At 28.4% G+C, this 12840-nt stretch overlaps 2 protein-coding genes across 3 annotated transcripts; both read left to right on the top strand.

Annotated features, from left to right (window-relative positions):
* The first annotated feature begins 727 nt into the window (after positions 1 to 727).
* On the top strand, positions 728 to 6523 carry LOC122511091. Of its 2 annotated transcripts, XM_043626142.1 has the most exons (3): positions 729 to 845; positions 1640 to 5301; positions 5370 to 5540. In XM_043626142.1, exons 2-3 carry the CDS (start codon positions 1640 to 1642, stop codon positions 5395 to 5397), a joined length of 3690 nt encoding a protein of 1229 aa, XP_043482077.1. In that variant the 5' UTR covers positions 729 to 845; the 3' UTR covers positions 5398 to 5540. The 2 variants fall into 2 exon arrangements, with proteins under 2 accessions (XP_043482076.1, XP_043482077.1); XM_043626141.1 differs by having other exon boundaries at positions 728 to 845; positions 1640 to 6523.
* A 1982-nt stretch (positions 6524 to 8505) lies between these two features.
* On the top strand, positions 8506 to 9230 carry LOC122511112. Its single transcript, XM_043626171.1, has one exon. It carries the CDS (start codon positions 8506 to 8508, stop codon positions 9223 to 9225), a length of 720 nt encoding a protein of 239 aa, XP_043482106.1. The 3' UTR covers positions 9226 to 9230.
* Positions 9231 to 12840: the final 3610 nt, after the last annotated feature.

Genomic DNA, 12840 nt, shown 5'->3' with positions numbered 1-12840 from the left:
TTCAAAAGCAAAAAGTCAGTTACTAATTAAAAATAGTAAACATTAGCAATTAGGAAATTTGTGAATTAAATTATTAAATTTTACTAATAAATTAGTAAAAATTACTATTTATTAGTAAACTTTATTAAATCAAGAACAAAAAATCAGTCACTAATTCAAATTAGTAAACATTTTTACTAATTCAAATTTAGAGAGTAATAACATCGATACAATAATTATGTTAATAACAAATTAACAATTAACAATTAAAATATCAGTATTATTAATAATATTTTTAATAACAATAATCTAAATATTAATGATAATATTATTAATCATTAATAATAATTGTAAAAGTAAATTATAAATTAACTAATAACTACTTCTTTAAATTTAATATTCATCATATTAATAACAAAAATAGTAATAAAATTAATAACAATATTGAACAAAAATAATAAACAAAATTATTTTCAACACAACACGTTTTTATTAAATATATTTTCACTTACTGATTAGTTTTGACATTTGTAAAAATTGATTTAAAGAGTGGAATAAAAATTGATTAATTCAACTACGTAGAAAATAAAGCGTTCGATCGTGAGATTTATTTTTTATCAATCGAGATAATAGTAAATATTTTTCTTTCTCCGTTACCTGATTATTTATTGCATAAAATAAGTTGGACTAGCGATTTATTTTTTTCTTCTCTCTTCACTTTTTCAACAAATACATTTGAAATATAATATTAATCTTATCGAATGAACACTGACAGATCTATCTCTATCTGATTATAAAGTCTCAAAATTTTCGTATATAAATCACGGATAAATAGAATTCAATTAGTAGCAACGTCTCTTTTCACAGTGAGTATCCACAAATAAAATTTTCAATTTAATTTTTATCTTTGATTAAATTCGGTTTTCTAACATGGAGTTCAAATTCAGTTTATATTTTTTTAAATTTTTTTATGGTTTGGATTCAGTTATTTAGATTTGAACGTTTAGTTCGAGTTTCTGCTTTTTATTGTTTAAACTTTTCAGTTTCATTCAGTTTTTTATTGTTTGAACTTTCTAGTTTTATTCAGCTTTTTATTGTTTAAATTTTCTATAGTTTTATTTAGTTTTTTATTGTTTGAACTTTCTAGTTTCATTTAGTTTTTTATTGTTTGAACTGTCTAGTTTCATTTAGTTTTTTATTGTTTAAAGTTTCTAGTTTCATTTAGTTTTTTATTATTTAAATTTTTCAGTTCATTTCCTGCAGCTTTTTTATTTTACTTTTTTTGATGTCTAAATTTTTTAGTTTGCTTCCTTCAGTTTTTTTTATTTTTTTAGTTTGATTTATCCACTTTTTTATCGTTTAAATTTTTTACTTTGTTTTTATTCAGTATTCCTATTGTTAAAACTTTTTAGTTTGTCTTCTTCAGTTTTTTCTATTATTAAAAAATTAAAAAATTTGTATATTTTTTCTACATTTGTACAATTGGATAAATATTTTATATTTTTAGTTGAAATTCAAATTAATACGTAAAATTTAGAGACTAATTTAGTTTTGTACAATATACTTTAGGCCTAATTTTTTTTTGCTTCGTAAAATTGTTCTATTAATATTTATTTAAATAATTTGAAAAAGTGATACAAATTTTTTTTTAATTTTATAGATGAAGTTGGCACTCGTGCTGTTCCTAGCAACAGCTGGGACCTTACGGGTCAATAGTGTACCTATCAGCAATGATGAATTGCAATCATCGTTATTTGCTAGTGGATTAGAAAATGACTTAAACGATTTTTTGGCTTTGGTTCCCGTTGAGGAAGTTGAAGGAATTGTTCTTGAATATCTATCCCACGATGCTGATTTTCAACAGACTTTGGAATACCTCGTCTCGAAGGATTTTACGTCATTAATTCTGGAAATTGAAGCAATGCCCGATGTTAAGGCATTCATTAAATATCTTCACGATTCCGGTTTGAATGTCTATAAATATCTCAATCAACTTCACGATTTTCTTGGTCTCGATCATTTTGTACCACTCATGGAAGAAATGACCAGAGGAATTACTGGTGGACTACCAGGATTGATAAAAGACATCGAAGCAATTTTACCACGCGATAAAATTGAGGCCCTTTATCAAGAAAAACTCAAAACATCGCCAGCTTTCGCCGATCTAATAAAACATCTCCAATCATCCAAATTTCAAAACGTAGTGAACAATGTTTTCAAAAATCCAAAAATTCAAGACTTAATAAATCGAGCTAAAGCAAAAGGTATCGATGTCAAAGCAATTCTTGATCTTGTCACAAAAATCCTTGGAATTAAATTCCCAGGACAGAGTCGTGCAATTAATTTCGGAATGCAGGAGGATATTGATGATTTTCTTCGTTTAATACCAACGAAAAAAATTCAAGATTTAGTACTCGAGTACCTGGCCACAGATCCAGATTTTCAGGCAACATTAGATTATGTTCTATCAGATGAATTTCGTAGTCTAATTAAGGATATTGAAGCAATTCCCGATGTGAGGATGTTTATCAAATATTTAAACGACGTTGGATTGGATGTGTACAATGGTCTTAAAATTCTTCACGATTTTCTCGGTATCGATCACTATGTTCCATTTACCCACACTTATGGTTTACGGAAAATTAGCGGTGGACTGCCTGGATTAATTGAAGACATTAAGGCAATGCTTCCAGTTCATGAAATTGAGGAACTCTATAAAGAAAAATTACAAACGTCAGCTGCATTCCGATCACTCGTCGAACAACTAAAATCGGAGAAATCGCAAAGAATCGTTGACATTGTTTGGGCAAATGAAAAATTCATCAAGTTGCTTAACAGAGCCGAAGCTAAGGGTGTTGATGTTAAGGCTATTTTACAATTACTCACTGACATTCTTGGAATTAAGTTTCCATCAACGGTCTATCGTTCGGTGACTATGGGTTTGAAGCAGGATCTGGAGGAATTTTTGGCTTTGGTTCCACGGAAACAAATCGAGGATCTTGTCATGGAGTACTTGGCTTCTGATGCTGATTTCCAAGAGGCTGTAGAATATGTGATGTCGAACGATTTCAAAAAGTTGATTCTAGAAATCGAGAACATTAAGGACGTGAAAATGTTCATTAAGTACCTAAACGATGCCGGTTTAGATGTCTATAGCCTCCTTAACCAGGTCCACGATTTTCTAGGTCTTGACCACATGGTTCCTGTTAGCGAATTTTTCGACTACGGCTTCAAGATTACGGGCGGACTTCCGGGTTTGATTGCTGACGTCAAGGCCATTCTACCAGAAGAAAAAATCCAAGCGCTATACAAAAGGAAATTGGAAACCTCAGCCGAATTTGCAAATGTTATCAAAAAGTTAGGTTCGCCGGAGTTTCAAAAAGTGGTCGACACCGTTTGGGGTAATCCAACCCTCCAGGAGTTGATCAAACGGGCCAAGGCTAAGGGAGTCGACGTTAAGGCTATTCTTGAACTGATTACCGAAATTCTAGGTATTAAGTTCCCATCGAGTAGGCAAGTACGTTCGGTGACATTTGGCTTGAAGGAGGATCTCCAAGAATTTCTGGCTTTGGTTCCACAAAAACAGATCGAGGATCTAGTGATGGAGTACTTGGCTTCAGATGCCGATTTCCAGGAGGCTGTCGAATACATGATGTCGAACGATTTCAAAAAGTTGGTTCTAGAAATCGAGAACATTAAGGACGTGAAAATGTTCATTAAGTACCTAAACGATGCTGGTTTAGACGTCTACAGCCTACTTAACCAGCTCCACGATTTTCTAGGTCTTGACCACATGGTGCCTGTTAGCGAATTTTTAGACTACGGCTTTAAGATTACGGGCGGACTTCCGGGTTTGATTGCCGACGTCAAGGCCATCCTGCCAGTCGACAAAATCGAAGCTCTCTACAAACAAAAGTTACAGACATCCGCCGAATTCGCAAATGTCATCAAAAAATTAGGTTCATCGGAGTTTCAAAAAGTGGTCGACACGGTTTGGGGAAATCCAACTCTCCAGGAATTGATCAAACGGGCCAAAGCTAAAGGAGTCGATGTCAAGGCTATTTTGGAACTTATCACCGAAATTCTAGGAATTAAATTTCCGTCAACATTGCAGGAACGTTCGGTAACAATGGGTTTGAATGAAGACCTCAAAGAATTTCTGGCTCTGGTCCCACAGAAGCAGATCGAGGATCTAGTGATGGAGTATCTAGCATCAGATGCCGATTTTCAAGAAGCCGTCGAATACATGATGTCGAACGACTTCAAGAAACTGGTCCTCGATATCGAAAACATTAAGGACGTAAAAATGTTCATTAAGTACTTGCACGATGCGGGTTTAGACGTCTACAGTCTCCTAAACCAGCTCCACGATTTTCTAGGTCTCGACCACATGGTTCCGGTCGAACTTGACTATATTTATACCTTAAAAATTACAGGAGGACTTCCGGGTTTGATTGCCGACGTCAAGGCTATCCTTCCAGTGGATAAAATCGAAGAGCTCTACAAACGGAAATTGGAAACGTCTGCCGAATTCGCCAGTCTTATCAAAAAGTTAGGTTCACCGGAGTTCCAAAAAGTGGTCGACACCGTCTGGGGGAATCCAACCCTCCAGGAGTTGATCAAACGGGCCCAAGCCAAGGGAGTCGACGTCAAGGCTATTCTCCAACTAATCACCGAAATTTTAGGTATTCGGTTCCCATCGTCCAGGCTCGTATCATCGACAATGGGTCTAAATGAAGACCTCCTAGAATTTCTGGCTCTGGTTCCCCAAAAAGAAATCGAGAACCTAGTAATGGAGTACCTAACTTCTGACGCCGATTTCCAGGAAGCCATGGAATACATGCTCTCTAACGACTTCAAGAAACTAGTTCTCGAAATCGAAGCCCTACCCGACGTGAAAACCTTCATCCAATATCTCCACAATGCCGGTCTAGACGTCTACAGTGTCCTCAACAAAATCCACGATTTCCTCGGTCTGGATCACATGTCTCCCTTCACAATCACCTTCGGAGCCTACAAAATCACCGGAGGACTTCCGGGACTCATTGCCGACGTCAAAGCCATCCTGCCCCTAGACAAAATCCAAGAACTCTACCAACGGAAATTACAAACCTCCGCCGAATTCGCCAAACTCATCAAAAACCTAGGCTCCCCGGAATTCCAAAAAATCATCACCACCGTCTGGGCGAATCCAAAACTCCAGGAATTACTCAACAAGGCCCAAGCCAAAGGCGTCGACGTCAAGGCAATCCTAAAGCTGATAACCGAAATTCTAGGTATCCACTTCCCCGGTTCCCGGTACATGTCACCAATTTTTGTCAGGTACGAAAAAAATCTAAATGATGACTTAAACGATCTTCTGGAATTAATTCCAATGAACGATGTTTTAGAAGTTGCACTGGATTACGTGGCTGTTGATCCCGATTTTCAATGGTTCCTCGAATATCTGCAGTCCCCCTACATCGGAAGTTTGGTCACCGACATCGAGAACATACCCGGAGTAACCAATTTTCTTCACTATCTCCAAAAATCCGGTCTTGACGTCTATACATTTTTAAACAAACTCCACAAAATATGGGACCTGGACCCAATTTCACCACAGAGGAACAATTACATTACCGGCGGACTTCCGGGTTTTATCAAAGACACTATCGCCGCACTTCCAGTGGAAAAAATCGAAAAAGTATACAACGAAAAATTGCAAAATTCCCCCTCACTAAAGGATCTATTGAAACAAATACAGACCGCGGATTTTCAAAAAATGGTCGACACCCTTATGATCAATGAGAGACTCAACGATCTAATGACAAAAGTTGAAGCAAAAGGTGTCAACGTGGATGCAATTCTAAAAGCCATTAGTCAACTTCTTGGAATTCGTTTACCATCGAGACCGAAAATATCAGCATTTGTAAACGAAGCCCTTAAGAAGGATTTAAAAGAATTTGCTGCACTTGTCCCGAAGAAGAAAATTGCGAAAATTGTTATTAAATACTCTCTGGGTGATAAGCACTTTAAACGTGTGATTAAGTACGTAAGATCTAATGATTTTCATAAATTAATTAAAAATGTTGAAGCAACTAATGAAATGAAACAATTCCTTGATTATCTAAATTCAATTGGATTAGATGTTTACAAGTGGATTAAAATATTTCATAAAATTATTGGTATGGAAAAAATGGAAATTGAATTTTATTCACCGTCGCGTAAAATAAGTGGTGGTATTAATGGTTTGATAAAGGATATTAAAGCTGCATTACCAATAAATGAACTTTATGCACTTTATCAAAAAAAACTCAAAGACTCAGCAGTATTCGCTGAATTTGTTGAACGACTACGTTCACAGGAATTGCAAAATCTTGTAAATGCATTGGCGAAAATTGATGAAGTTGAGAGAGTATTGACAAAATTGGAATCAATGAATGTTGATGTTAATGGAATTTTTCAACTTTTGTCAGATTATTTTGGTATTAAATTCCCACCAAGACCGGGACATTCTAATTTTTTTTAACTAATTATAAACAATTGATATTTTATTTCTAATAGTTTTTACTATTATGATTTATGTAAATTTTTTTCCCCTTCATCATTTAATTATTATATATACTCATTTCATCAGTGTATAATTTGTTATTAAAATTATTGTTATTTAAATAAATTAATTTAAATTTTAGATATACCATAATTTATTTAGATTTTATTTGAACCACCATTTATTTCAATTTTATTTCAACCGTAATTCATTTTTATTTTATTTAAACCGGAAATTATTCAAGTTTTATTTAAACCATAAATTAATAAAATTTTATTCAAAAATTTATTTAAATTTAAAAATTATTTATTTAAAATTAAATATTATTTAAACCATAATTTATTTAACTTTTATTTAAATATTAATTATTTTTGTGAATTATTTAATGTTATTTAATAATATTTACAATAATTTAAGATTATTTACTATTTTTTCTATTATTTACCATTATTTATTGTTATATATAATTTGTAATTAAATAAATATTAAAAATATCCAGAAATTAAAAATCGATGTCACAATTATAAATTTTATTAGGTACTGATACAAATTTTTCATTATTTCAGTGGATAAAAACAATAATTGTATATTAAAAAATAGAAAAATTTTGAATTCAATATTAATTTAAAAAAAAATTTTAATTTAATTTAAATTTAAATTTAAATTTAAATTTAAATTTAAATTCAAAATAAAATTTTATTTATCGATTTCAAATAATCAATTTTTCTTTTGAACATTAACTTCACGCAATACAAAATTTATACTTTGACAGAAACAGACAGAAAGAATATTCTCAATTTTTTCAATTTATTCAGATAACATGGAAAATTTAGTTCAAAGAAAAGTCAGTACGAAATTATAAATTTAAATTTGTAAATTTTTGAAATTGGAAATGTAAAAATGTTATTAAAATTAAAAGAGCACGAGACGAATGTAACATAAAGGTATTTCAAAAATAGAAACACAACCTCCAATTACATTTAAAAAATGTTTAAACAAATTTTGTAAGTAAAAAATTATTATAATAATAAAAAAAAACTGTTTCGAAAATAAAAATTTACTTTTACAAATTTTATTAAACTATTAATGATTAAATCAGTTTTTCTTTAATGAATTCATATTATTATAAAAAGTGAGACAAATAAATCCACTATTATTGATTTTAGAAAAGTAAATTTTCTATTAAAAAAAAGAAAATTTTTTCTATTTAAAAGTATTTTAATTTTAACATAAAATTTCCAATTTTTTATTTTAGAATACAATTTTTTTTTTATTCTTTTATTGCAATTTCAATTTTTCAATTTTGAAAATGAAAGTTTTATATTTTTCTCAATACATATTAAAATTTTCTATTATTTAATTTCAAAACAGAATTTTCTATTGTTTAATTTTATAATTTTTCTCCTTTTCACTAGAAAATATTAAATTTCGTATTTTTATTTTAGAGTATAAAATTTTCTTCTTTTTTATTTAAGATAAAATTTCCTAGTTTTTTATTTTAGAAAAAAAATTTTTAATTGAACTATTTCAAATTTTTATTTAAAATTATTCTCGTTTTAAATTTTCCATTTATTTGTTACAATTGATAGTAAAATGTTTTGTCTTTCATTTTTAGAATACATTTTTTTTTCATTTTAAATTACAGAATTTCCTACAATCTCATTTTTTAATACCTATATTTTCTTTTGTTTGATGATATTAAAATGTTTTATTTTTTGTTTAGAAACAAATTTCCTATATTTTGCTTAATTAAAACTTTCGTATTTTTTCACTATAGAAATAAATATTTCACATTTTGTTCACTTTGGCGAAAAAATGTTATTTACTATTTTTTTTTTATTCATTCTCAGATGACAGACAAAATTCTTCCAAAAAAATACCAAAAAATATGACCCACTTACAAAGAAAAAAAATAAAAAATGAAGAACCTTTTACGATAAAAAATCTCTGACAGAAAAGCAAAAGAAAAAAATGATTATTTTCAAAAGAAAAAAAGAATGAATGGAGCAATTGTGGCATTGGGACTCGCGACAGCAATTTCCATCATAATAATAGGTTTATCAATCCTTCGCACTTCATCGCAATCAAATAATTTATCAGAATTCGAAATATATCTAAATCTCGACACTAGCAACTTGGAAGAAGATTTAAACGATATCCTCTCATTTATTCCACTCGATGAAGTTAAACAAATAATTTACACTTACGCATCAAATGATAATCAAATTAACGAAACAATAATATTCATAAATGACATGAAAATTTATATTCTAAGAGAATTCAAAAAATTACCGAATATCGATTTTTTTAAACACATTTTACAACAAAATGGACTCAAGACACAACACTTGTTCGATGAAATTCAAAAATTTTGGAATAATATTCCATCCGATGGGAATAGAGTGAGAAATAATAGTGATTACTACGGTGGTCTTACTTCGATGATTAATGCAATTTTGGGTAAAATAAAAATGAACGATCTACATTTACTTCTTTGTTCAAAAGTCATTGAATCGAGAAGTTTTCGCCATTTTCTCCTTCTTCTAATGTCACGTGAATTCGATGAATTTTGTCAAGGAATTGACGAGAGTCAGGAATTTCAACGATTATTTCATTGGGCAAAAGAGGCGAATATTGAAATTATTTTTGCCATTGAACTCTTAACGCATTTTCATTCATATTTGACAACAAAACTTTTCATGGACATCGTTCATTGATTCGACAAAAAATAAAAAAAAATTTTGTAAAAAAAATACGATTTATTTATTAATTAACTATTATACTTTGAATGTTCTTTCATTCATTCACTTTTTCTGTCCCCTCAAGTATAAATTTTTTAAATAATTTCATAATCAAAATTTAAAAAATTCACTTATTAAGTACAAAATTAATTATTACTGTTCATATTTTCAAAAATTTTAATAAAATTTCACGAAAGAATTCAATTATTTTCTAAAATTTTAATAAATCCTTCTAAACAAAATTCATATATTTTTTTAAATAGTAAAATCTTTACAAAAATGCAATGATTTTCAAAACAATTTTAATTGAATTCCTCGTATGAATTCAAATATTTTAAAATATTTCCATAAATTTCAATTATTTCCTAAAATTTTAATAAATTCTTCGAAACAATTCAATCATTCTTGTAAATACTAAAATTCTTTGCAGGAATTAAATTACTTTTAATCAAATTTAAATAAAATTACATGAAAGAATTTAATTATTTTCAAAAATTTCCATAAAATTCAATTTCAACAAGAATTTAAAATTTTCTAAAAATAATTCAATTATTCTCAAAATATTTTTAAAAAAATCTATATAAAAATTGAATTTCTTTGAATGCAATTTTTAAATATATTTGTCAAAAAAAAATTTTAAGAATACAATCATTTTCAAAAAATAATAAAATTCTCGTGATGAATTCAATTATTTTGAATAAGCACTTAATTTTAATAAAATTCTTTAAAGAAATTCCATTATTTCTGAAACAACTTTAGTTGAATTTCCTTAAAAAATTTCATTATTTTCAAATATTTCTATAAAATTCTTCATAACAATTTAATTATTTCTTAAAATTTTAATAAATTCTTCGAAACGATTCAACTATTTTTCTAAATAGTAAAATTCTTCACAATAATTAAATTATTTTTAAAAATAGTACAATTCTTTGGAGGAATTCAATTATTTTCAAAACAATTTTAATTGAATTCCTCGGATGAATTCAAATATTTAAAAATATTTCCATAAATTTCAATTATTTCCTAAAACTTTAATAAATTCTTCGAAACAATTCAACTATTTTTATAATTATAGTAAAATTCTTCGCAAGATTCCAAAAAAAATTCAAAGAAATTTTTCAAAAGAATTTAATTAGAATTTTTAAAAATTTTAATAAAATTGTTTGCGAGAATTCAGTTATTTTCCTAAATAATAAAATTCTTTGAAGAAACTCTATTATTATCAAATTTTTTGATAAAATTCTTTGCAACAATTCGATGATTTTTAATACATTAATTTTAAAAGTTGAAAATATTTTAAAAGAAAAATTATAAAAAAAGTTTAGAAACAAAAAAGCAAACAACAACTAACTTATAATTAAAGATGACCGAGAGATAAAATAATTATTTTATATCATAAGAACATTGTTACTGTAACTTCATCAAAATTATTTTCATCATTTTAATTTAATTATTATTTTCTAGAATTTTAAATTATTTTTTATGAAAATAATAATTGAATTCTTTAAAAAAATTTTATGATTTATGAAAATAATTGAATACCTGTGAAATTTTTATTATTTATGAAAATAATTAAATGTTTGCAATTACAATTTTATTAACAATTTTTTTTAAATAATTGAATTCCTTTTGGGAAATTTTATTAAAATAGTAGATATTGAAAATCATTGAAATTAGAAAAATGCATTTTATTTTTGAAAATAATTGAAATTAGGACAAGAATTTTTTTGACATTTATGGAAATAATTGAACTTTGAAGAAGAATTTTGTTATTTATAAAGATAATTGGGATTTACTGCTAATAAAATTAATTTAATACTTTAATAACAAAAATAATTTTTTTTCAATAACCAAAAAAAAAAATTCTAATGTTTTTAATCACTGAATGACAAATTGATTTTTTAATTTAGTTTCTATTAATTCGTTAAATAAAATAAAATTTCTCAAGAGCAATATATACGTGTACAATAAGAAATAGAGGAGATTGGAGAAACAAAAAGTTGAGTGTAATTGTGATTGTGTAAAATTAATAAAATTTTCGGGAGAAAAGCAGAAAACGATGGAAGCTATTGTCCCGTATGGGGAGCTTATAGCAAGAAAGGAAGGCTGAATTTAATAATGCAGAGAGTAAGGCTAGACATTTTGTACACAGTGAAATTGGTACATACTGCTTTTGGGCATCTTCAATATCCGAGCAGTTCAAGCAAACCCCCCGTTCGTTGTATTGTCTTGAAATTTTGGCTTCTGTTTATAGAGAGAACTATCCTAGAACTAGAATTCACCAATGATATTGAAAAATTCACAATTTCAAAATTGTCCAAATTTTCGAGAGAGAAAAAAATCACTTTTCCAATACATTTCTGTCAAAAAAAAAAAAAAAAAAAAATACAAGAAAATTTTCTCTTTATTCAATAAGAAATAGTAGATAATAAAAACAGAATTTAATTTTACAAATTAAAATATCTTTCTGTCTTTTTCAATTTTCCTTCTTCACTTTCTTTGTATTCAATGAAATTCCAAACTTTAAATTAATTTTTTTTTACCTAATTTACAATTTTTTCGGGACGAAAAAAAAAAAAAAAAAAAATATTCTTGGTTTACAAAAAGTAAACCAAGAATTCACTTAATAATAATTACTTTTAACTAATTTACTTTTCAGAGAATCTATACAATTTTACATAATGGAAAAAGAATTCAACCCTCGCATAAATTTTATCGAGAGAAACCATTTTTCCATGACCAAAAAAAAAGAAACCAGTAAATTATGGCAATGGACCAAAAAAAATTTTCTTCTTGTCCCATAACCAATTTCATATGCAATTTCAACTGAAATTTCTTCCGGTTGACGATACACATTTGCATCGTAAAGTCAGACGAAACATTTTCATAGGATGTGATACTTTCCATGTTAAGGGGGAGAGAAAAAATGGGATGAGAGGGAGGTGAGGGTGAAAAAAAAGAACACGAGTCATTCAATGAAATAGTACTGGTAGCTCCTAAAAAGGTGAAATTGAAGAGCCACAAGAAGCGAGGGTGTGTATGTGTATATATATATATATATATATATGAATTGAGAGAGAGAAAATTTTCGACCCATCTCCTCTCTCATGGCCAAGTCTTTTCATGGAAGGAGAGAATTGCGCTCTTGGCACTTGACTTTTAAACCCTGTAAGCGGATCACTCTACTACCTACTTCTAAATGTCTTCCTCGTCACGGTTGGCTCACTTGAGCGATTTTCCGCAGCAAATTCCTTCTTTATGGAAAACAAAATAATGCGTTGCCCCACTTGAGGGATTAAGTGCTATTTGTTTTTCGTCGACGTCTCCTTCTTTTCTTCATTCTTTAAAAAATGTTTAAAAATTACCCTTCTACTTAAGGATCTTCTTGTCCTTATTATATATTGTATAAGAAGTTTCTTCACAACTTGAAAATTTTCTCCACTCTCTTCTGGTGGTTTTACATTATCACGAGGACTTTTCTTTTTCAGGTTGAATATTTAACTCGATTATTTAGCTAAATTTAAGACTAAAATTGAGTAATTACAAAATATAATAAACACACTGATAACAAATTTATTCGATTCGATTACT

This window comes from Leptopilina heterotoma, unplaced genomic scaffold, assembly GCF_015476425.1.
Source record: "Leptopilina heterotoma isolate Lh14 unplaced genomic scaffold, ASM1547642v1 Lhet_80, whole genome shotgun sequence".
Taxonomy (NCBI): domain Eukaryota; kingdom Metazoa; phylum Arthropoda; class Insecta; order Hymenoptera; family Figitidae; genus Leptopilina; species Leptopilina heterotoma.
This window is presented reverse-complemented; position numbering and strand designations above follow the sequence as displayed.

What these genes read in the sequence shown, in the direction of transcription:
- LOC122511112 (XM_043626171.1), top strand. Translation starts at nt 8,506, where the DNA reads ATGAATGGAGCAATTGTGGCATTGGGACTCGCGACAGCAATTTCCATC.
- LOC122511091 (XM_043626141.1), top strand. Translation starts at nt 1,640, where the DNA reads ATGAAGTTGGCACTCGTGCTGTTCCTAGCAACAGCTGGGACCTTACGG.